General features: G+C 36.2%; 1 protein-coding gene across 4 annotated transcripts in view; it reads left to right on the forward strand.

Annotated features, from left to right (window-relative positions):
* The window catches only part of asl (chromosome segregation ATPase asterless), a 385,090-nt gene that overhangs the window by 144,756 nt on the left and 213,169 nt on the right, over positions 1-27,165 (forward strand). For all 4 annotated transcript variants that reach the window (XM_090412113.1, XM_090412114.1, XM_090412117.1 and 1 more), the window contains one exon: positions 14,249-14,340. In XM_090412113.1, the coding sequence (XP_090268239.1) occupies positions 14,249-14,340 (92 nt within the window). The remainder of the gene's footprint in view (positions 1-14,248; positions 14,341-27,165) is intronic.

The following is a 27,165-nucleotide window of genomic DNA, read 5'->3' on the forward strand; positions in this document are numbered from 1 at the left end:
AGATCTTGCTAGGAACACTCAGTAGGGAAATACCTATGTAATTCTCACATTCAGTTTTATTTCCCTTTTTATATATGGGTACTATGAGAGCTCTACTCCAATCATCGGGAATTCGTCCCTCTGTCCAGGCTTTCTGAACTATGCAGTGCAGCCACTGTAAGACTCTTATACCACCATACTTCAGCATTTCTGGTCGAATATCATCTACTCCTGCTGCCTTTCCACATTTCAAGCCTTTGATGGCTTTTTCTACTTCAAGTATGGATATGTATTCCTGATTGCATGCCTGGTCAGTGTTTTTTACCACTGTGCTGTCATCACTGCTTGTTTCATTTAGTAGTTTTTCAAAGTAATTACTCCATATTTCAAGGATATCTTTTTCTCCCATTTTCATGTCACCTTTATCATCTCTAACTCCTTTTACAGCATTCTTTACTCCATTCCTAAGCTTCTTCAACAACCTCCAGAGTATTTTGCCACCTTCTTGATATTTATTTTCTATATTCTTGCAAAGTCCTCCCATGACTTTTGTTTAGCTAGTTTTACGCAGTGTTTAGCATTCTTGCATTTGTCTCTATATTCTGTAAGAGTAAAAGCTGACTTATTTGACAGGAACTTTTGATATGCTTTCTTCTTTTCCTTCACTGCCTCTTTAACTTCTTGTGTCCACCAGGGAGTTCTGATTTTTTTATCCTTGCAGACAACCTCACCACATGCCTCTCTGGCAGAATCAATCAATGTTTTCTTCAGAGTTTGCCACTGAATCTCCAAGGTTTGATTCATGTTCTCAAACTCTTTCATTTTTTCTTCAATAATCTTTGTGTATTTTAGTCTACAGTTCACATCTGAGAGCTGCTCAACTTTTATTCACTTTAAAACTTTTTTACACGTTATTCTTTTCAATATGAAATTCAGTTTTATCCTGCTCAAGACTGAATAGTGATCACTTCCAATTTCAAATCCTCTGTACACTCTGGTGTCCTGCACCAGGGAGAAAACATCACTATCAACAATAACATAGTCAATGAGACTTTTCTTATTCCTAGCCTCTTCTCTCCATGTGAATTTTGTGCACATTTTTATGTTGGAACATGGTGTTAGTAATAACCAGTTCATGTCCTGAGCAGAAATCCAACAGATATTTGCCATTATTATTAGCTTTGCTCTTTTCTCCAAATTTTCCCAAAATATTTTTGTATGTCTCACAAACATTTCCTACTCTGCTATTTAGATCCCCAACAAGGACCAACTTTTCCTTTTTTCCTTTTTCATTGTGTCAGTTGCTTTTTTTTCATAGTTTATATATTTTCTTAACTTACATGAATTACCTGAATTAAATAAAAATATATTTTTTGTTGGATATGTCATTGTTATTTATATAATTAAAAAAAAAACGATTTCTGAACATAACCCTACTTTTTCTATCTGATCTGAGACTCGTATAATGCGATTTATATAACACCGCATTTCTATGGAACCTAACATCCGCGTTATACGAGGGTTACCTGTATTTCAAAACTAGGACTGCCTCCATTTTAAATTCTCAGTTATGGTCATTGACAACATAAATCAAGAGTCATCTTTGATTCATCCAATCTAGTTCTGCCATCTTGTGTTGTTCACACTGAACCTCGAAGATCAAAGTTTTCAATTAGAATTGATAGTCGGCCGGAAGTTACGGTAGTTACCAGAAGCGGAACTTCTATGCGAACAAGTATACAAGTTGACTTGCACTTTTACAACGTGGGTGAGTGAGGTTAATGTGTTTCATGGAAGTTTCACTAGTTTTGTGTGATGAATAGTAAAATAACACGATTTTTCTCTTCCGCTCCCACAACTAAAAAGTTAAAGCTCAAGAACAGTAAGTGTAGTGATGATGGGGATTGGGATGATAGTGATGAGGCAAAAACAGTCCCAATAGATAGTGATACAAAAACTGGAGGGATAAAACACATGGCTGCTACAGTTGCTGCAATGATGACTACGACGACTAAAGACGCACAAGAAGATCTGCCTGACTATTGGACTCTAGATCAAAAAGCTGATTTTTGCAACAAAAATGATTGGCTGTTGGTGGAGAATAAAGCATTGGCTTTAAAATATGTAAGAAAGTTGCAAGTTTGGGAGTAGAAAGGAATAAACAAGGTATGAATATTTCAAAGCCATGGGCAAATATTCAAATTTCTCATTATGGAAAGAAACAAATTCGTGAAGATGGCAACACCAGTGTGATGAGCCCAATTTGGAAGCTATTGTGAAAATTAAGGTATTTTTTAAACTTTTTTCTCCTTTGCTTTAATGTTTAATGTTTTATTTCCATTTGATATATATAATATCCATTTGTCAAAACTAAAAAGAACGAGCTTCAAAGGCCTGGTATGTTTCGAGTTTCTTGTGTTATGAGATGAGATGGTAGAGTTCCGGTAAACTTATATTTAGAAAAAAAGCCCTGGTTGTATCTCTTTTGGTCTGTCTTATAATTTTCATAACTTACATCATCCATATAGGTTCTAATTTCATCTAAGGCACACAAAAAAAACTTTTACTAGCCTTTTTTGGGTGAAGGTAAGTTAAGCCATCTCATACAGAGGTGGTGGTGGTAGGGTTTTTTCCTCTTGGCAATTCAGGTTTTTCATATTCTCTTGTATAGCAAGATTATGAGTTTTCATAATTAAACATTCACATGTGTGTCACAATAAAAAATATTTATTTTACATATATTTCATTTTCGTATCATAAGACATCATCAGTGAGAGCAAAGAACATCCATAAGGAATTTGAAAAATAAAGTAGTACGGTACATGTACCAAATTTGAATTCCTCTGAACAAGTAGTTGTGCATTTGTTAAGTTAAACTATTGGGCTGATATGATAATTAATTAAATTAATTATTATGATACAATCTATTTAACACATTTGAGTATAACAATTTCTTAAACTTTTGGGATGGTAAGGCAGTCGTTATGATTAAGGTTTGGTCTGGGTAGAGCTTCAGTACTTTTTTTGAATGCCATTTCATATCTTTACATAGATCTCTGTAAAAGCTTTGTGTTTTCCCACTGGATCATATGGTTCATCCTTTCAATTCCATGTTATGCCATGCCAGATTTGTGTGATTTGATGAGCCGGATGTTGTCTTGATATTCAGAAATGCGTTTATAGACCGATCTTCCTGTTTGCCTGCAGTCTATAAACATATTTCTGAACATCAAGATTACATGTGGCTCATTAAACTACACAAATCAGGCCTGGCACAACATGGAATTGAAAATGCAAACCACGTTTTATGTTTTATTCAGGTTTTTCATTTAAAAAAATAGACAAATGAGCCAGAAGAACACATAATTTTCAGACATATTAGATGGTACAGCTATGATTAACTGCATTATCATAAACAGTAAGTAGGTTTCAAAGAAGCCAAGCTCCTTGGCCATGGCAAGTTACTGTACTTAACACCAGGAAAAAAAATAAATCTCTTAGAAAGGAATCAGCAGATTACTGTTCTCTTGATCCTGATCATATATGGCATTGATTTTCTATAGGCTTTGCAACCTCTGTGTGTGCGTGTGTTGTGTGTAGAAGTGATAATAAAAATGTACAGGGTAGTAGATGGTAGATTGTAGCGTTGTGTATATAAAATGACCTCCTGTGATGAGTCTTCAGACTTCGTGGAGGTTTCATGTAACAATAATAATGATGATAAAATAATAATAATTATTATAATTAAGGATGAAGAACTTGGATGTGGCTACAGCCTAAGACAGGAAGTTGTGGAGGAGACTCACCACAAACAGCGACCCTACTTAAGTGGTAAAAGCTGCAGAAGAAGAAGAATTATTATTATTATTATTTGACACCTCCAAGGAGTCCTAAGACTCATCAAGGGAGGGCACCTACTCTACAACTCTCCATCTCCACCACTCAACCTCATCCACAAACTGCCTCATCTACACCAATGCCATCTACTGTCCACCATCACCACTATTATTTTCACAGACAATCACAAACATCCATGCCCACTGCAGGATTCGAACCCACAGCCTTTTGGCTGGAGAGCAGATATACTAACCACTCAGTCAACCAGGCCGAGTGGTTAACGTAATTCTAGTTGATTTAATCATATTTTTCTAATGGTACATCTTTCCAAATTTACAGACAACAAATTGACACAGTTAGTTGCATTAAAAAAACTTTCTCATATCCAAGTTCCCAACAAAAATAAATATGGTGTTATAAAATATGTCTAGTTAAAACTATTAATCTCTGCTCTAACCAGGCTTCCCTCACAGTTGAATTTAATTACATTTATCCTACCTTCTTATCTAATGGGGGGGGGGGGGTGAAGGAAGCAGTTGAGTGGATATGCAGATGTTATTGAGGCAATTGAGTGTAAGAGTGTGTATAAAATGCCTAAGTTAGTACCTCTCGTAACAAACCAAAATAGGATAATTAGTATAAAGCATCAGGATAGCAGGCCCAAGGGGCTTTTGCACTTTATGTACACTAATGCTAGGAGCATTTAGAATAGGGGGGGGGGGGGGTTTTGGCATTGGTTAGTTCGTCTTGGTCAAAGGTTATTGGCATTAGTGAGACATGGCTAACGGAAGATGCTATAGTTGGTGGGGTAGAATATAAATGGTATAGTGTGTTCAGGGAGAGTAGAGAGAAAAGAATGGGAGGAGGAGTGTTATTGATGATAGCCAATGAATTGCAACCAAAGAAAATTTTCAACCAGTGAAAATAGCACATTTGAGGCTATCTGGTATGAGCGGGAGCGAATGCTGGTCTTGAAATTCATGCTTGCCCTTGTTCATTCAGGGAGTGAGGTATGATTGAAGTCTGATCAGCGGAATAATGGATTACTGACCATTTAAAACTATATATTTAGAAATTTATGTACATTTAATCATATAAATACAATGTTTATTTTACAAATGATATTCTATCTTTTTCAATTTAGCTACTTGAATACAAATTCTACCCTATGGTTCTTCTTTATGAACTGGTCAATAACATCATCATAAAATGTTGGCTGTAACTTAATTTTCCCAAGCAACACACACACACTTGAAGGCTGGCTGAAGCTCACTGGCTTCCCTCACACAGGCCATACTACGTTGACTGCGTATGGCCTGTGTTTAAGCAACAGAGTGAGATGCTGTGAAATAGCTATGTGCCTACATGAAATCACAGTGCTGCTGTGAGGACCTGGAAGCTCCTACAACCAAGCAAACCAAGGTAGCTTTGACTAGACAAGCAAGCATCGGCCTTCGATACACAACGCAAAGCTCAATTATTGCCACGCAAGCTTAAGACATCTTCTGTCTACAAAAATAAAAGCCTAAATGGAATGCTTATAAAAGCATGCATTTATTAACAAATAAATATTACTTCTTTCTCAGTTAATGAGCTTGCGCAGCAAGCATGGAGAATTCGCCCCTGGGTATGAGAGAGAGAGAGAGAAGGCAGCAGAACAAAATTTACATTTGGATGATGCTGCTATAGACCAGGGCATGGAAAAGATTATGGGGCTAGTATTCATTGGCAAATAGGCTCAATTAGTGGGGGGGGGGCAGATAATTATTATGGGGGATTTCAACTATGGGAACATAGATTGGAAGAGGAGAGGACACATGGGAAGAATGAAATGGAATTTATGCAGTTGCCAAGGAATAATTACCTGAGGCAGTATGTGATGCAATATATGAGGGGTTTGAGAGTGCTTGATCTAGTTATTGCATCTGAGAATTTGTCTATAACCAATATTATTATTATTTTATTATTAAGATAGACCTCCAGGGAGTCAGGGACTCATCGAGGGAGGCCACATACTATGCACCAGCTATCATACTTATACTTGAATTCATTCACATTCACAACATCCATTGGCAATTCATTCCAATCACGTGCCACCCTATGAGAGAAAAATCTAGCCCTCATCCCCTTCTTAGCGGCATTCATTCACAGCTTCCGAGGATGCTCTCTTGTCCTTTCCCCACCCTCCATAAATTGAAATATTCTATCAGTTGAAATTCCATATGACCTTTCAGAGGTTTGTAAGTCTCAATCATATCATTCCTTTTTCTCCTGTTTGCTAGTGTCTGCAGTCTACAAATTCTATAACCAATATGACCACATTGCCACCAGTTGGTTAAAGTTGCATATGATCTTGACTGAGAGTGGCTGAATGTGTGGAATTTTCAGTTAAGAGGGGGTATATGTGGAATTACAGGGCTGATAATGACAAGCTTAGGAGATTGTTTCGATCAGTTCCATGGCATGTGAAACTGCAGTGACTGGATGTTGATAGTGCATGGGAAGTGGTAAAGGAGTGTTTGAGAAGGAAATAATGACAGACTGCATACCTAGAGTCAGGAGAGTAAATCATGTGGGAGTTAAATGGATGAATGTCATCATCAAGCTGGAGCTGCAAAAAAAGAAAGAACTGTGGAGGGAATTCAAGGAAAAACATGACCAGCTGTCACATCAGTAATACAAAGCACAGGCCAGAAGGGTAACCAGTGTTGTAAAAAAGGCAAAACAGATTATGAAAGGAAATTAGGAGTGCAGGCCAAAGATAATTCCAAACAGTTAATTTGATATGTAAGTGAAAGAAAGAATGTTTATGGCAGAATGATTTTAATGAATGCTGATGGTAGGAAGGTAACTAAATCAGTCGAAATAATAGAATTACTAAGTGAACACTTTGCAAGAGTATATCAACCTGGTGGAGACATTGCAGTAATGAGAGAGAGAGAGAGGCAAAGGCTTATATGGGAACTGAGGTACATGAAATGGAGTTGCATAGCATATTACAGAACCTTAATGTGAATACAGCTATGGGATTAGATGGTATACCAGCTTGAGGTTTATGTGAAGGTGCTAGGGAATTGTCATTGCTCTTGACCACATTGGATATAGGGTTGGTGAGGTGGATAAGAGGCTGGTTGATGTTGAGATAAGTATTCAGGAGTAGAGTCCAGAAGAAGGCCTGTGACTAGTGGCATGCCACAGGGCTCTGTTCTTGGGCTGCTGCTGTTTAATTTATATGTTAATGATATAGAAAAGGATCTGAGAGGAACTGTTCAGTTGTTTGCCAGTGATGCAAAGTTGGTTAGAGCAATAGTTAATACAGATGATGTTAAAATTTTGCAGGATGATTTGGATAGACTGGCAGTCTGGGTAAAAGGAGTAGCAAAGTGTAAGGTTATGCATTTTGGGGTGAAAAGATTACCAGCTGTATACCACATGGATGGAACTGTACACCAGGAGATTGATAAAGCCAGAGATTTGGGAGTGTTATAGGATAGGGAGTTAAAGTTTAGAGAGTTACATACCAAAAGTGGCTAAAGCAGCTCATCAGATTGCTTGGTTACTGAAGAATACTTTGATGAGCAGAGACAAGCAGGTTATTCGAGCCTTGAAAAGACTGCATCTTGACTACTGTGTGCAGATCTGGTCACATAGGTTTCTTAGTGATGAGAAGGAGGTGGAGTGGATCTAGAGGTGAGTGACCAAGATGGTATCACGAATTTTCCTTACAAGATTTAGTTCATAGTTCATTCCCTATGGAATGAACCTTATGAGAACAGTCAAAGATTTTTGGCTTACAGAAATTGGTTGACAGGTGGAAAAGGAGTGATATGATTGAGACATACAAATTACTGAAAGGTTTTTACAAGGTTAATTCAGAGAAAACTTTTTAGAATAGGTTTGGTGCTCGGAGAACTAGGACCTGTACTTGGAAACCGAGTAAGAGTGTAATTAGCAATGGTGTTGGAACTAGGGTTTTTGCTTGGAGAGTGGTGAATGAGTGGAATAGGTTGCCAGAGTCTGTTGTGGGTGACATGACTGTGAATGAGTTCCAAATAGAGTATGATAGATACTGCGCAATGTTGGATAGTGCTTGACTGGATGTTTAGGGCCTCCCTCGATGAGTCTAAGGACCGTGTGGAGTAGCCTGTGATGATGATAATAATAATTACTATAAATCCAACAATTAATTACTTGAAAATACTTGTTATCTCCTCTCCCCCACCACACAGCCTTATCAATGTACAGATTATAGCAGCGCCAGTATTATTCCCTCTAATTATTCACCTCAGAAAAAACAGCCAGTATGTTAAAGAAATATAATATCTACATTGCGTTTTTGCCCCATATTGAGTTGGTTGCCCTTATCTTCTTCACTGAAGATGACCTTGCTTCCTCTCCTGTTAGTTCCAGGTTTATATAAAGTTTCTTGTATTTGTAACAAGTCTTAGTATGACACACGCAGGAAGATTTCTGTCAATATTCATCTGCAGGAGTTTAAGAAATACATATGTTCCTCATTTATGGTCAGACTTGTCTACCAGAGCATGCTATGAATGACACCCTGCACAGAATCAAATGAAAAAATCTACTATGCATCACTTCAGTAAGAACAAACATGACTTTTTAATGAACACTAGATAAAAAAAAAAACAGTCTTAAATGTTGGTTCAATTATTCTGCAATAATATTTCAGTGCTGTCAAAGAGTTAGCTTTGGAACAATATTCCCTCTAATTTTTGCTGGCCCAATGTGTGCATGAAAAACATTTTGTGCACAAGTTTCCAATCTTATACTTTATGTGTGTGTGGTACAAATTTTTGTTAAAAGATCTTGTATAAAAATATATATATATAAATATTTCTACAAGATCTTTAAGATTTTTCAAGGCCTAGTAAAGAGGCAACGTGACTTCTTTATCCTTACATGCCATTGTTTATTTCAGACATTGCTATGTTCTGAATTGTATTTGTGCAGTCTTTGCTACAGGGCTCCTGGATCTATTAAAAGTCCCAAGATTTCTAGCATGATCTGTTTCTTCTAGCATAATCCCACCAATTATAATATACCATTCAATAGTTTATCATGCCAAAGTGCGTAACTTTACATTTACTAACATGCATTCAGTGACTGCCATTTGCACATGTCTACAATTCCAACCTATTCAAATTGTTCTGCAAGTACTGCACATCTGTTGGTTTCCTAATTTCCCAGCCTATCTTTGCATCATCAGAAAATAGCTGTATATCTCCTATAAAATCTCCATTGTCATTAATGTAAAGATTGAGGAACAGTGTATGTGGGACTGATTTCTGGATATGCCACCAGTTACCTAAAATGTTGCAATCTCTCCCTACTGTGGACTTCGAAGATGAATTTCGATTGCGTTTACCTGCCATTGGGCATTCGTGTAATAATTGGTGGAATCACGTTTACTATTTGTATATAAAACTTAATGATTCTTTTCTTTCATTTAATCTTGGTTTCATATTTGTGTCTACCTAAAAATAAATCCATTTCTTATCACACAAATCATTTATAATGACCATTTCTAATGATCTGAACTCTTAGAATGTTTTTATGAAAGGTGATAAAAGTCAACCAACAAACTACTGTTCCCATTGCTCTCACTTGTATTCTCTCTAAAATTATGGAGAAGGTCATCACCAACCAATTAATCAGTGACCAGCAGTACGGATTCTGCCACTTGCGATCTACAGCTGATCTTCTTGTTTTCACCACCCACCTTTGGACTCGACCCAATGGAAAAATTTGAGAAACTCGTGTGGTTGCCTTCAACATTTCAAAGGCATTTAATCGGGTTTGGCACAGGGACCTACTTAACAAACTGACATCCTATGACCTGCCTTCCACAATCTGCAACTGGATCACCAACTTTCTCATTGATCACTCACTACATGTCATGGTGGATGATTTCCTCTCCTCATATTTTCCTACCAGTGCAGGAGTATCTCAGTGTTCTGTTCTTTCACTCAATCTCCTCTTCTTGTATATAAATGACCTGCTCTCACAGACATCCAATTCTATCCATAGCTTTGTTAATGACAGTACACTCCATTCCTCCTTTTCATTTGACAAACCTTGTAGTGCTCAATTATTTGAATCCTCAAGCTCCACCATGACAAGTGGCCTGAACTCTGATCTCCTGGCTACATCTCAGTGAGGCAAGGTCGACCTTGTAGACGTTAATGCCACCAAAACGTAGTGCATGAAAGAGTTCCCCTCCCCCTTTACTTTCAATAATACTGAGATATCCAAATGCAGTCAGATTTCTCTGCATGGACCTATGCCTTTGATCTTTCTGCCATAATACATTTCAACTATAGCTTCTGTAGCAGACAAAAACTTTGGTATATTTTTTTTGCAAAAGACACTATTCCACACCTTCACAGCTGCTAACTCTATACAAATCCCAAATCCACCCAACCAAGGAATATTGCTCATATATTTGGGGTAGTGCATCGAAATCCTCTCTCTAAGGTTGCTCAATTTTTATCCAGAAGAGGGCATTCCGGCATTCCTCTTCTACAGATATTTTCATGGACAGTGCTCTGCTGAATTGGTTACTATCATTTCCCGACTTTGCTCCAAAATCATTAGAATAAGAGCCACTGCTAACCAACATCCTTTTACAGTCCATCTTGAAACTCACTGAACCAACTTCACTGCTTCCTCTTTCATTCCATCTGCTTCTGTTCTTTGGGATAGTCTCCTCCAAAGAACTCAACCTTCAGCTGTTCAAACAAAATGTGAACAGATTTCTCCTTTCTTCTTTTTCTCTTGCCCACCCATTGCACTAATATGCTGTAGGTCTTGTGGCCTTTCAGGTGTGGATCAGATGTGTGTGTTTATATATCAGTGGCGTTTCATGCCCATTTAGGTTGAGTGTGCTGTCGTTTATGCAACTGCACTACAAAATTCACATCAATTTGACCGTATGATTACGATTGCATTTTTATCAAGGTATGAAAATTTTAAGAGTGCATTATATATCAACACTCATCTTAATTAGTCCAATGCAATAAAAATTGTCGGATAACTTTGAATACTTAATCAGTTAATATAATTTTAAATATAGAAAGCATAAAAGTCAAAAAAAACAATAGCTATGCTTCACATGTGCCATTTATGTGAGCTCAAAGGATTTAGAAGCACAAAGGATTTATGCTTTGTGGTAAGATTAGATTATTATTGACAAATACTACAGCAACACTCAGATAATTTGAATTTTGATACGATTTAAAATATAGAAATCATAAAAATTACTTGAAAATTATTATTTTTCCATATTGAGCCAAAGAAAGGTGCTGAAATAACTCTTTTTACTTATTTATACACAAGTTTCAACCTCCTTCGACTATATTCAGTCATACAATCTGAGAAAGCTCAGGCAAAAAACGGAACATTTGGTAAATCGTCAACACTGTTTCCCCATTGTAAATATGAGCAAAAAAGTTATAAATTATTTATGGAAAATTACTTGTCTATATCGGTGTCCTAAACATGTCAGCTCACACTTTATGCACGTGAAACAGTATTTTTTTTTGTCTATAAATTGCTTGTGTTCTGAAGGCCGATTTGTCTGTACCTGGAATGAAAAACCTGAATTTCTGGGAGTAAAAAACTCTGCTATCACCAATCTAATTTTCTCCCCGAAACTTTGGTTTTTCATCCCATATACAGACAAATCAGCCTTCAGAACACACGCAATTTACAGACAGAAAAATGTTGGTGATGATGGGGGTGATAGATGGCATTGATGGTAGTAGTGTCGGTAGTTGGAGAATTAAGTAGTAGTGTAGAGGATGAGATGTATTTAGCGAAGTAGAGTAGTGTGCCCTCCCATGATGAGTTCTTGGACTCTTTGGAGGTGTCACATAATAATAATAATAATAATAAAACAGATGAAACTCAGAAAACAAAAATAGCAACTCATGACAAATGACAAAATTCAATTGGATTGGTTGACACAATAACCAATCACAGCCACTGATTTCTAGATTGCTGTATGCTATTCACAGCCACTGATTGCTATTGTCTCAGTGCTCAACCTGCCTCACTGTCTGGGTGGTTTAAAGCCACTGGAACACTAAGAATTGACCGACTGTGCCATCTATACATCTTTTCACAGGGCTCAAAGGTGTATATATTTGTGACAGCACACCCGGGCTATTAACACGAATGTGATTCAATATTGACGTGTTGAAAAGTGTGCTTTTCATGAAGCAGTAGTATGTTGTGTTTAATTTTAGGAATCACGTGAAGCCAGGAAACAATTAAGGAAGTTTAACCGAATAAATGCGAAAATATATCATATTGGTGATATTGCTATTCTTTAGATGTGCACTGCACACCCTGAATATTCACCCCTGGTGTGTGTGTGTGTATATATATATGTATATCAAATATACAAATTCTTTACAGCAGCAATTATAACTTGCTTTTGTATATCTTCCCCCCCCCCCCTCCCCCATGCAAAAAAAGCGAACTTTGATGTTTTAATACTACGAGAGTGTGCTGAAAAGTTGTGGTAATCACCATGAGGAATTAAGATAGAACCATGTGACTTATACATTATTCTACATATTCCCTACAAGGTGTTATACACTTGTTACAACGCTGCTGCATCATTTTCAGTCATCTGAGAAAAAAAATTCTTTCCATTGTTGCACAAACCTGTCCTCAGCTGCAGATGTGACTTCATCATCTGTGGTAAATTTTGTTACTTTCAAGTGTTTCTTTAAATTTGGGAATAGGAAATAGTCAGATGGGGCCAGGTCTGGCGAATAGGATGGGTGAGGCAGATGTTGAAAGCCCAAGTTGTGTATTGTCTGTTTGGTTTCATAAGCAGGTGCATTGTCCTGCAAAACAACATGCCTCTGCTCAGTTTTCAACAGTGTTTTTCCTTCAGTACCTCCTTCAGAGCTGTTGAATAAACTGCTGTAACTTTTTTTGAGATACTTGGTAAGGATTACATCATCCACATCCCAAAAGACAATGAGCTTGCCTTTCTTTTTCTCCATGACACTAATTTGCTATGTTTTTCGACCATTTGTGTGTGAGTATGCTAGTAATGAAGTATGAAAAGTAGCCTAGTAATAAATGTATTTCACTTGCAAATTTGAAACAACTAAGAATGGATATAAAGCTGATAGCATGGATGGCTGACAGAAACCAGTAAGTAGTATATGGTGGAGTGAAATCTAGGAAAGTGAGGGTGATTAGTAGAGCTTCTTGACTCTGTACTAGGGTCACTACTCTTTAATTTGCATATTAATTTGACAGAAAAAGATTTAAGGGAGGAATATTCAGTTGTCAGCTGATGATGCAAAACTGGGGAGGGCAATAGTTGATAAAGGTGAAGTAGACATCCTGCAGGATGATTTAAATAAATTGGCATTGTGGGCATAGGATAATGATTATCAGTTTCATGTTCACTTTAGGTTGAAAAAGTTACATACAGTGTATCACATTGATGGTACTGGATTATAGGAAATTGATGAGGCTAGGGACTTTGGGAGTAATGGTGAACAGAGAATTGAATTTCAGAAGGCATATTGCAAAGAATTGCAAAGAAAAGAAATATTATCCCTCTTTATAAGGCTATGATTTCGCTGCATCTTGACCTACTGTGTGCAGATTTGCCACAGTGGTTTCTTGGGGGGGGGATCAAGAGGTGGTGAAGAGGATTCAGAGATGATTGACCAATCTGGTGACTGGTCTGTAGAATTCTTCCTCTGAAGATAAGTTGAAGGTATGTGGTTTGCAAAGTTTAGTTGATAGGCAGAAAAGATGGGACAATAGAAACATATAAATTATTGAAGGGGTTCTATAAGATTGACACAAAAGAAATTTTTCAATATGTGATGAAGAGAGAGAGAGAGAACTAGAGGTCACCCTGGGAAATTGTATAATAGTGGATTGTTGTTAGTAAGGATGTGTGGGCTAGATTTTTTGCTTGAAGAATAGTGAGTGAATGGAATGGATTGCCAGAATTAGTTGCAAGTGCCTTGACAGTGAATGAGTTTAAGGAGAGGTATGATGATATTTAAAAAAAAAGTTTTTTTTTTATTTTAAACACACACCTCTTGCCTCACCGATAATTCTCCCATATCTCTCTATCCCTCACATTTCCAACTCCCCTTCCTTTCAATCATAATGCAACAGCAGATAAATGTATATTGCCATATGCCAGATGCCGCTGAATAAGAAGATAATCAGCAACATACCTTTGTAGGAACAAAGGTATGTCTGAATTATTATTCTTATATATTCTTCATATATCTGCTTTAAAAACATCAGTAATGCCCTAAAAATTGAGTAAAAAGCCAATGACATTATAAAAAAAGGGATACTCCTAAAAAAAAAATAGGCTAAATAGGCATAAAAATAACAATGTATTTTTATTTATTAGGTGCCATCCCTGAAACAGGTAGTTTAAGAGCTGAGTTGCAAAAGATGGAAGATGCAAAAGTATCACTAGTCATAGAAAATAAAGCACTAAAGGTATGTTATTTCTCTCATATGTTCATACTCAGAGTATGCTGTTCTGTTATAGGACAATGAATATGAAATTCACATTGTCAATTTTTTGTTTGAGTGATGAATTTTAATCATTTTTAAGATATAAGAATTGGGTACAACTTTTACATAATGTCATTAGTTGATAATTAAATAAACAATAATATAATAAGTTACTAGTGTTAACATTAATAGCATACATTTTGATACACCTTGCTGATATTTTCTTAGTTGCATTTAAAAGCAAGGCTTATTTGCATCTCATTATTCCAGCTTTTTGTGGTTACTTTCACTATGCAGTATTGATATTTATTATTGTCATTGTTTTTATTATTACATTACACTTCCGTAGAGTCCCAGAACTTATCACAAAAGGCCATGCTGTGCCACACATTGCTACAGGACAAGCCACCTAACACTGCACAATACGTGTCCACTGTCTGCACTTCTTTCTTTTATATGGGTATATGCTAGCTTGTAATTTGCTTTTAGCAAAAGCAACAATTATAAGCATATATTTAAGGTGTATTTTTGCTATTGCAAAAATTGTTACTGGAAGAAATTTCATAGTGCAAATGTTTGTCTTACTGTATGTCAAAAATATACCTTTTTATTCTTTCTTTCTAAATCATATTTATTAATTCTGGTAATGCATGAATTAATGCATTGATATATACTACCAGTTTCTGTCATTTTGTGGATTATATAAGGGGGACCGGAAAGTAATCAATTATTAAAAATAATTGATTACTTTTTTTTTTTTTTTTTTTTTTTTTTTTTTTTTTTTTTTTTTTTTAATATGGTGGACTTTAAAGTTGAAGAGCACCATTTATGTCATTGTATGCTGTTTTTGTTTTACCAAGGAAAGAATGCTACCAAGGCTACCAAAATCATTTGCTCAACTTATGGAGATGTATTGAAGGTTAACAAATGTCAGCGGTGGTTTAGGAGATGTGCAAAAAAATATTTTGATTTCTCTGATTGTCCTCGATCTGGAAGACCTCTTACTCTAGATGACGATGCTCTTAAGACTCTCGTTGAATCAGATCCAAAACAAACCATACAAGAATTAGCAGACAAACTTAATTCATCATGGTCAACTGTCCAAGAGCACTTACATAAGAGTGGCAAGGTTCTTAAACAGGGTGTATGGGTACCGCATGAACTATCAGAAAACAATAAAGCACAAAGACAGGCGATTTGCAATTCATTGTTGACCAGACAACAAAATGACCCCTTTTTGGAACGAGTCATAACTGGTGACGAAAAATGCGTGCTATATAAGAATAATAAATGCAAAAAACAGTGACTTTCTCCAAATCAAACTCCAATTCCACCTAAAGATGGACTTCATCCACAAAAGGTTCTGTTGTGCATTTGGTGGGATATTCATGGAATTATTCATTACCAACTCACGGAACAAGGTAAGACTATCACAGCAGCCATCTACTGTGAACAATTAGAGCGACTACATCAAGCATTGTTAATCAAACATCCTGCGCTTATCAATTGAAAAGGGGTAATTTTGCAGCAAAGTAATGCAAAAACACATTCTTCAAGAATGACTCAAGAAAAAAAATTAGGCAGTTAGGATGGGAAATTCTACCACATCCTCTGTATTCGCTGGATATTGCCCCTAGTGACTATCACTTATTCAGGTCCTTAGAACACAGCATAAGAAATAAAACCTTCCGTTCGCAAGATGATGTCCAAAGGAGTTTGATATAATTTTTTGCCTCCAAAGAAAAAACTTTTTTCAAAAAAGGAATTCTAAACTTAGTAGATCGTTGGAATAAGGTTATAATTAACAATGACGATTATAGAATTGAATAATGTTAATTTGTTCTTTAATAAAATTTATATTAAAAATGTAGTTCAAAAAATTGTTTACTTTCTGGTCCCCCTTATAGAAGTGAAAAAGAAAAAAAAAATCCTGTTTCTTAGCAAAAACTTATATTTCCTTGTAATTGCCTATAAGAATAAAGTGGTGAAAATTTGTATTGCCATTTTTGGGGGAATGTTTTTTAAAATCCAAGGTGAATATATTTATTCTTAACTAATTTTCACTATTTCTATGAATGATATTTTTATTGCCTTTCAATTCTTTTCAATGCAAAGATACTATTTTTTTTATTTCTTCTCAGTACATGTGTGTGTTATAATCGACTCTCACTATAGCAAACTAGTAATAACCATAGGAATGCTTTGTTATAGTGGATAATTTACTGTACCGAATTTCTTTTAGCTTTGCTTGTACCTGTAGGGTTTGGTCAGGACTTTTCTGAGTGTGTTATAGTGATGTTTGGTATAGGAAGATTCAACAAGATGCTATTTGTAACATTTCCCCATATCTTGTCTATATTCTGAATTTCATGGAAATGCAATGATAATTTTGCTTTTCATGCTAGATTTCTTTCCTGCCATCCAAAAAAAAAAAAAAAAAAAATGTTTTGTTAACATTTCCTCTCCCATTCATTTAGGGACCATACAAGTTGAAATTATCTCTGCTCACTCCTGAATGTTAACAGTGTCAAATTATTTCCTAATATCCTTGTTTTTCATTTGATATAATTAATATAAAGTGAACAGGTTGCATCAGTTACATTGATGCAACCTGTTCACTCCCCTAATCTTTTTCAGAATTTTCATATCAGTTTTCCAGTCTTTGATCAAGTGGTTTACTTCTAACCTGGCTCTCAGACCCATATTTTAAAATTGGTTTGAACACTGTCCTGTACAGCTGTGTATTATTTTACACAGTAAAATACAGTGTAAAAAGTACAGGACTGGTTAATTATTTTACAGCATCTCCATGGAGTCCAGAAACTCATCATGGGAGACCCAAATCAACAATCATACACACAAATCATATCACACTTCTCCTTGAATCCATTCCCCATCAGAGATCTCACAACCAATTCGCGCAATTCATTCCGCTTACTCACCACTCTCCTCATCTGGTCTGCACACTCTTACACAACTTCCACGGATGGCCCCTAGTTCTCTGACTATTTGTCATATATTGAAAAATTTCACTTATCAATTATATAAAACCCCTTTAATAACTTAAAAGTTTCTATCATGTCCCCCCTCACCTCTGCCTATCAACCAAACTTTGTAACCCACAAACCTTCAACCTATTCTTGTTGAAGTTATCTCTTCTTGAAGAGATAACTTCAACCTATTCTTGTATTCCACAGACCTATCACCATCTTGAACACTCGGCTCTGAATCTTTTCGACCACCTCCTGGGCCCCCAAAAAACCCAGGTCACCAAATCTGTGCGCAATAGTCAAGATATGGCTGAATCATAGCCTTATAAAGAGGGATAATAACTTCCTTATCTTTACTTATTAGTGTGTTTTTCAACATCCAAGTAATTCGTTCAGCAATTTTACCAACTTTTGCAATATACCCTATGAACTTTAACAGATACATAGTGTATCTGTATGATACACCGTATGTAACTTTTTTAACCTAAAGTGTATAACCTTACATTTTGCAACATGAAACTGACAGTCATTATCCTTTGTTCACAATGGCAATTTATTTAAATCATCCTGCAAGATATCCACATCACCTTTATCAACTATTGCTCTCTGCAGCTTTGCATCATCATCAGCACACAAATGAATATCCCCACTAAAATCTTTCACTGTGTCATTGATATACAAATTAAAGAGTAGTGGTTCTAGTACCAAACTCTGAGGTACTCCACTAGTCACCATCATTCTCCTGAACTCCACCCCACCATATACTACTCTAGTGTTTGTCCATCAGCCATCTCCCTAGCCATGCTACTAACCTCATGTCCATTCCTATTCTCTCCAGTTTTTGTAATAATTTTCCATGTGGTATTCTGTCAAATGCTTTGACAAAGTCAAACGGTATCATGGTGTAGCTTTATCCATTTCTGCTGTCAAATTTTTTTCTTAATTCGTATAAATTTATTCAGATGACTTCCTACCAAGGAGTTAGAGATGATAAAGGTGAAATGAAAATGGGAGAAAAAGATATCCTTGAAGTATGGAGTAATTACTTTGAAAAATTGCTAAATGAAACAAGCAGTGATAGCATAGTGGTAAAAAAACACTCAACAGGCATATAGTCAGGAATACATATCCATACTTGAAGTAGAAAAACCATCAAAGACTTGAAATGTGAAATCCCGATGATTGAAGTAGAGCTCTCATAGTACACATATATAAAAAGAGAAATAAAACTGAATGTGAGAATTACAGAGGTATTTCCTTACTGAATGTTCCTGGTAAAATTGTAGATGCAAGTATACTTGAGAAATGGTTGAGAAGAATTGTGGAAGAAAAGCTTGATGAAGAACAAGCTGGATTCAGGCCAAATATAGGCTGTCAGGATCAGATCTTCACTTTACGACAAATAGTTGAGAAAGCAAGATCTGTATTTAAGTTTTGTCGATCTGGAAAAGGCATATGACAAGGTGCCAAGAGAGAAGCTATTCAATACACTACAGTTGTATGGTGTCAATAGGCCATTATATCAAGCAATACTTAGTCTTTATTTGAGTTGTAAGTTAGAATTGAAGGAAGTACAGGAAGATGGTTTAATGTTAAATCTGGTGTGAGACAAGGATGTACATTATTCCCTCTGTTCTTCATTATCAATATGGATCATATTATGAAGGAAAGTGGTATTAAAAATGATATCAGAATTGGAGATGTTAATGTCAGCTCTTTGCTTTATGCAGGCGATGTTATACGTCTAAATAAATCATCTACAAGTTTGCAAAATTCCCTGACTAAATTGAATAACTGTTGTAATTGATATGGTATGAAGGTCAGCAATAAAAAGACAAAGACAATGAAAATAGGTAGAATCATTGAAAATGTCAACATTTCAGCTACTTGACCACAGACTAGAGACCGCAGATATGAGAGTCCTGAGAAAGATTATAGGCGTGAACAGATGGCATCAATGGCAATATCATATTAAAAATGAGGATATTAGGAAAGAACTTGACATTGTCAGCATCCAGGAATGGGTTAGCAGAGCTAATCTCAGGTGGTATGTTCACTTAAACAGAATGGGCGAGGAAAGATTAGCAAAACAAGTGTTCTCTGTCAGGTTGGCAGGAAAACGACTCAGAGGAAGACCAAGATATAGGTGGATTGATACGGTACAAAGTGCCTTAGACGATAGAAATATAAGATTTGATAATGTTGGAGTCTTGACAAGTAACAGACTGATTTGGAGGAAAATTGTAGGTAGAAAGTTAGTAATGATGTAAATTTTTCATGTAGTATTATCATATCCTGTACACCCCTTGAGGGTACATGTCAGGAATTTGATGATGACTACCTACCATAGCAGCTGGCTAATTCTGTTGTCTATTTCCATATTTGCTTTGCTGTCCTCACTAAAAATTGTACCTAAATTGCTGAAATGTTTCAGGATGCATGATGTTTTTAATCCTATTTTCATAAGTCTTTGTCTTTTTATTGCTGATTTTCATATCAGCAATAAAAAGTTTTTAGGAGTATGATATCATCTGCAGAGGATTTGAAATAGGAAGTGATCACCATTTAGTGTTCAGCAGCATAAGATTGAATTTCATATTGAAAAGGAGGGTGTGTAAGAAAGTTTTGAAGTGAATCAAAGATGAACAACTATCAGATGTAAACTGTAAACTCAAATACAGCTGAATGTGAGATAAATCCTAAAGAAAATTATTTTGATTGCAAAAGAGACATTTGGTGAGGGAATCTGCAAGGATAGAAAAATCAGAACTTGATGGTGGAATCAGGATGTTAGAGGTTGTCAAGGTAAAGAAAAAAAGCATACCAAAACTTCCTGGCAAGTAAGAAAGCAAAATATTTTGTAAAATTAGCTAAGCAAAAGTTACAGGAAGTCTTTGATAAGAACATTGAAAATAAATATCAGGAAGGTGGTAAATATTGTGGAGGCTATTGAAAAAGCTCTGAAATGGGGGAAAGAGTACTGTAAAAGGAATTAGAGATAATAAAGGGAACATGAAAACCGACGATAAAGATGTTCTTGATGTTTGGAGTAATTACTTTGAAAGATTGAAATGAAATTGAAAAGAATGAAATGAGCAGTGACAGCATAGGGGTAGAAAACACTAAACAGGAATGCCATCTGGAATATATATTTGTACTTGAAGGAGAAAAGGCTATCAAAATCTGTAATGTGGAAAGGCAGCTGGAGTAGATGATATTTGATATAAATGCTAAATATGGAGGTAAAAAGGTTAGTGACTATGCTGCATAATTCAGAAGGCCTGGTGAGAGAATTCCACATGATTGGAGTAGAGTGCACATAGTACCCCTTTATAAAAAAAAAAAAGGGAATAAAGCTGAATGTGAGAATTACAGAGGAATTTTTCTACTGAGTGTTCCTGGTAAAATTGATGCAAGTATTCTTGTGAAACGACTAAGAAAAATTGTGGAGAAGAAGCTTGGAGAAAAACAATCTGGGTTCAGTCACACAGAGGTTGTCAGGATCACTTTAAGACAAATAGTTGCAAAATCATGGGAATATAACAAAGATATGTATTTAAGTTTTATAGATCTTGTAAAGGCATACAAGGGTTGTTTGAAAAGTTTGGTAAATTTCCAATAGACAGTGACACAATTCGTTCATTCATACCAGTGTCAGCACGTATCATCTTTTTCACGATCCCTGGCAAAATTTTAGTGACGTATGATTCGTAGTTCTCGTTTGGCAAACATTTAAAATGACCGTTGTCAAATTTTTCATAAAAATGGAGAAAATGAGTTTCATGCAGTGATAAGACACTTTTATTTGAAGAAGTGGATGACCCCGCAGATCAAAGCCAAGTTAGATGCAGTTCATGGGGATGCTGCACCAGCATTAAATACTATTTTTGGTTAAATGAGTTTAAATAATTTTTCATTAAATTTATTTTTGGTTAAATGAGTTTAAATAATTTTTCATTAAATTTATTTTTGGTTAAATGAGTTTAAACATGGTCGTAAGTCCATCGAAGATGAAGTATGCTCTGGCTGAGGTCACTACGAAGGAAATGATTGACAAAATGTATGGTATCGTTATGGAAGACTGCCAAGTGAAAGTGCATGAGATTGCAGGCATCTCAACTGAACAGGTGTATAATATCCTGCATGAAAAATTGCACATGAAAAAGCAATGTGCATGATGGGTGTTGTGATTGTTCACTGTCGATCAAAAATGCATGGGAAAAGACATTTCAATTCAGTGTTTGGTGATGTTTAATTGCAAATCACAGGATATTTTGCCTTGATTCATGGCTGTAGACGAAACTTGGATCCACCACCACACACACCTGAGTCCAAGCAGCAGTCAAAACAGTGGACAATGCCCAGTGAAGGAGCACCGAAAAAAGCAAAGACTATTTTTTAGCTGGGAAGGTGATGGCCACTGTTTTTTGGGATTCCCAAGAAATTATCGTGATAGACTATTTGGAAAAGGCTAAGACAATAACAGGAGTCTATTATGACTCCTGATATGACTTCTTTTAAACGGTCCAACAATGATGTTGGACCGTTTGAAAGAAGAACTGAAGAAAAAACGCCAAGGTTCATCAAGACAATCACCGACCCGCACATTAGCAGTCGCAATAGCAAAATTGCACAAATTGAGGTTCGAATTGGTTCCATATCGACTGTATTCTCTGGACTTGGCCACCCCATGTGACTTCTTGTTCCCAAACTTAAAAATTTGGTTTGGCAGGAAAAAATTCCTTCGAACGATGATATCATCAAGGCTATCAATGACCATTTCACACAGTTTGACAAATCCTACTTTTTAGATGATATTCTTGTTAAAACTCTCCAAGCACTGTTCAGAGATTTTCATGCGAGTGCGTTTTTGATCTGCTGTGAGCAAGCACGGCACCATCTTCCGCAAAGCTTTTTCATTTTAATTCTTCGTGCAAAATATATGCTACACGCATTTCTTTTGAAATGCCTATAGTCTCAGCAATTTCATGCAATTTGACTCGCCATTTATCCAATACCATATCATGCACCTGATCAACGATTTCTGGTGTTGTTACACTTTTTGCCCGTCCTTCACGTGGATCATCTCCAAGGCTGGTACGGCCATGTTTAAACTCAGCAGCCCATTTCTTAATTGTCGAAAACGAAGGCAAAGAGTGCTTATAAACTTTTATGAACTTTGAATGAATTTCTTTTGGCATTAAACCTTCTTTTACAAAGAATTTTATAACCACACGATACTCAATTTTATCCATTTCAAGGGATACAGACAACAGTTTTACTTCAGACTGCTATATAAAACAAACTACTTGATAGAATGACTTGCAATTTCACATGGATGCTTATGACAGATGTACCAACTTAGAAAAAAAAAAAATTGCTGATAATGTTGCCATCTATGGTTGAGGCCGAGTACCTTGGATCAAACAATTTACGAGTACTTTTCAGACCACCCTCGTAAATTGTTTGATCCAAGGCTGGTGGCTCCACAGATATGAGAGTGCAGAGAAAGATTAGGAAACTGAAGTGATGGCATCAATGGCAGTATCATATTAAAAACAAGGATATTAGGAAAGAACTTGCCAATGTTAGCATTCAGTATTGTGAATGCTAACATTTAAGTGGTATTGCCACTTAAATAGAAGGGAAGAGGAAAAAAACTAAAGAAGTGTTCTCTGCAAGGATGGCATGAAAAAAGACCCAGAAGAAATCAAGATGTGGGTAGATTGATGCAGTAAAAAGTGCCTTAGAAGGCAGAAATATAATATCTGATAATATTGTATTGATTCGTAGTTCTCATTTGGCAAACATTTAAAATGACCGTGGTCACATTTTTCATAAAAATGGAGAAAAATGAGTTTCATGCAGTGATAAAACATTTGGCAGATAACAAGCTGATTTGAAGGAAAATTGTTTCGCAACATCTGGATCTTCCAGATGTTGCGAAACTTTACAGGAATACATTGTACGTCATGCGGAAGCAACAACTGAGGAAAAAAAAAAGTAGTTCCAAAATTCACCACCAGGGTTATTGTAAACACCAAATGCATGGAATTTGCATATCACATAATTTAACAGGTACCAAAAGGGTTTAAAAAGATGGGTACGGGATTTTTCCCTTATTCCGGTTGTTAATACTGTCCGTAGTGATAGCACTAACCTTGCCCCAACGTGCTTTGCTCATGAAGCTGTACTATCTAAACAATTGCAATGCTGTTGCTGCACTCTGCAAATTTTGTCGCTGGAGATAGTGAACCTGATGAGGATCGCTATTTCCAGTGCTCTGCGACAAATGTTGAATAATTTTGAAGAAACGTGACCATTGTGTTAAAGATCTGAAACTACCTCACTCTAAATGAGGTTACCCTTCCAGAGTCTAACAGTAAACGTAAATTAAATAAGCATACTTATCATTTAGCACAGTGTGACTATGTTTTATAGGAAATAACATCTTGTAAATTAAATTTTGAACTGTTTGAATTGAAGTTAATGTATCTGTATATCAAATGTAACTGTAAGTCAACAAAAAGGGGCAATTGTAAAAGAAATTATTAGTGATATTCTACACGTAAAAGAATGTAAATTATTCGGCAAGATGGGGCAAAGGTTGCCCTAATGCTACAAGAGGAGCGTAAGCGCCCGTGGGTGTTACATCTGAGAAAATATCATGATGCATGTATTCCCGGAATTAGAAAACCCCGTATGAGGATCGGTGAGGTCACCCAGTCGGGGACCAATCGGCAGGACGATAGGAGAAATCAAACTTGGAAAGGTGGCACTCTTGGGGAGCGTATAAAACCCGCAACACAGAGAGAAACCCTCCTGTTTTCTTTGTTCCTGTATTCTCACTGTGTGCTACACGTGTTCATCGTGATTCAGTTCTTATTTTTAAGAGCTGACCTTCGAGAAGTTCCAGCATGGCACTGCCACAGAGCATGGCAAGATCGAACGTAGGCCATCAATGAAAAGAAGCGTTGACGTAAATCCATAGCAAAGAAACAGCGCCCGATTCAGGAAAAGCACGTGAATCCCACGTGGCAGTAGAATCAAGATAGCCAGAATCTTCACAAAGAAGGAAGGACAGAGAGAAACCGAAACAGTGTAGATAAGTACTTTCATATGTTCTAGCCCCTTTTAGAGAAATTGACTGACACTACGGAAAAAGAGTGTATTATCAAATATGTGATAAAAGGAAGTATGAAGAATTGAAATTTATGTGAATAACTCTATATCTTTGGACTAAATTTTAAGAACCATTAGTTTACTAGATATTTTGTCGACTCGAAAGAAAATATTAATGTGCTAAATGCCTAGCTGGCCTAATGAGTTGTAAACTAAAATGTCAAATAAGTCGAGAAAATTGAATTGTAAAGATTTAGAAATCAATGTTTATTTTAAGAACGAGAGAGTGAGAGGAAAATAAGAGTTTAACTTATTATTAATAATTGTTTTGTTCCTGTATTATATTAAATGATGAATTCATTAAAATTGTTTAATTTTAATGAATTCATCCTTTCATGCCTGTATTTCTGACCATGCTGACTGACCCTGACCCTTCATAAAATTTCGAACCTGCGATCATATATGTGCGCGGGGATATCCTAATTAAGAGAGAAAAGGGGCACGACTGCAAATAAACTAGAAAACCTAAGGCTTCTGAATTATAGTAAATAATATTAGTAGTACCTGATACCCTATAACTATCCTTAGGCTGAGTTTAACTCTAACCTTAAGGCCCAGGCTGGTGCAGTAAATAAATTTGTCTGAGTGAATAAGGATAGCTTATAGTGATCAGGGAACAGGTATATCTGGGGACCCAAAATTGAGAAATTTACTAGATAAGCAATAAGATCACATATTCAAGTAAGATAGACGACTTAGGGATACATGAAGTTAAAGATAGCAGATAGAAGCCAAAGTATATATATAAGAAAGTAAATCGTGCAAAGAATAATATAAAAGGATAAAGATAAAAGGGATATAACAATGGCGCAAACCACGAAAAAGGGGTAGAAATGTATCAATGGCCCAGACCCGATGACAAAAAAAAACATAACAATTGGGAGTTAGACCTTGAGCAGAGGTTGCAAACCAATCAGTTCACAATGAGTGAATGAAGTTGGCCTGTGAATGAATTCATGGCCTACTCCACAATAGCTACTGCCTTTGTAGAGCAGGCCATGAATAAAAATATTAGTTCCTGCAGTGCACATGCTGTATCAAGACATATGAATGTGCCTTACATAACTGTTTGGAAAATTCTCTGGAACATTCTGCATTTTTATCCATTCAAGATAATTCTCACACAGGAAAGATTCATTTCCCATGTTGTTGTAGGTTTGGTGACTGAAAGTTAACTGACATTCGCTTTAATATTTCTTGCTCGAGTGGAGTTGGATGCTGCATGGCTATGGATGATTTTGTGGGAGATGAGGATCACTTTCACCTGAACAGAGCCATGAATACTCGCAATTGCTGGGTATCGGCTACACAAAACCCACATGCAATCCAGCAAATTTCTTTGCATTCACTACTGTCTGGTGTGAATTTACAGCTTTGCTGAGGACTTTCACCAATTGAGTCCTGTGACCCGCTCAGTTACTGCTGGTACCTCAATATGATAAAAAATTTTTGTTGTGCCACAGCTACAGCAGTTCTTGTGCATGGATTCAGTCATTTTCATGTAGGCCTCCACACATCATTCAATCCATGCAGGAGGTTCTTCGAATACATTTCACAGAACTAGAGTAATCAGCCGTGCATTTCTCACTGCATGGCCATCTTGTTCGCCTGATGTAGTTCCCTGTGACTTATGGCTCTGGCGACAGTACAGCACATGAATGCATAATGGAAATTAATGAAAATGTATTATTTATGCTTGTATTGCTTTTCTTTTTCTTACACACATGCACACACACACAGAAAAATTACTATATCTACATTCAGTGCATAATACAGCAACCCCTGGTGGTGAATTTTGGAACTACTTTTTTCTCAGATATCGCTCCCACATGACCCATAATGTATTTCTTCAAATTTTTGCAGCATTTGGATCACTACATGGTGCTCCACAAGATGTTAAACAGGGATATTTTAATTTTGATCACCCTATACTGTGAATTCTAGCTGACAGAAATGATTATTAAAGACCATCTTGCAAATTAAAAGACTGCAGAGAAGGATCACTGTCAGTTGATGCAGTTTCCTATAAGTGCTATGCTGTACCAATATTAATTGTGTTTTCTTGTATAAAATATCATATTTAGACTTCTGGTAAAAACCTTGACAAATCCGAAGCAGCAATATTTTGAAAAGCTAATTACCAATTGAAAACTACTAAGTGTACTTAACAGAATTGCTCTTAACACATAAAATTGCAATAATATAAGTTTTACTCATTGCATGTTTTGGAAGTGTGCATCTGCCTCATTCATTAAATCTGCCAATTTTTATTATTATACAATAGTTACTTAGAAATTCATTTGACCCATCAGATTTCTCTCTTACACAAATACTTTTGTATTTCATCCCATATCACTGTGCCCACTTTGTCAGCACTCAGTGGTTCTTCCATCCTGCACCATCCTGATGTACAGCAAATAATGCACATCTCACTTTGCTTTTATAGACTGACAAAGAAGAAAAATTCATTTCCCATATTGGAAGTTTTTTCCCACTTGGTTAGACCATAATAAATTTAGTTTAATCCTTTATCCAAGTGTAAGCAAACAAAGTTTGTACCTGAAGTATCTTCAGGACTGCGACAACTTGTGGTAAAGGTAGACCAAGCTCTCATCACTCCTTGTCTTAGTATCTC

Source organism: Typopeltis vanoorti, chromosome 22, assembly GCF_054136105.1.
Source record: "Typopeltis vanoorti isolate ZY-2024b chromosome 22, IOZ_Tvanoo_1.0, whole genome shotgun sequence".
NCBI classification, from domain to species: domain Eukaryota; kingdom Metazoa; phylum Arthropoda; class Arachnida; order Uropygi; family Thelyphonidae; genus Typopeltis; species Typopeltis vanoorti.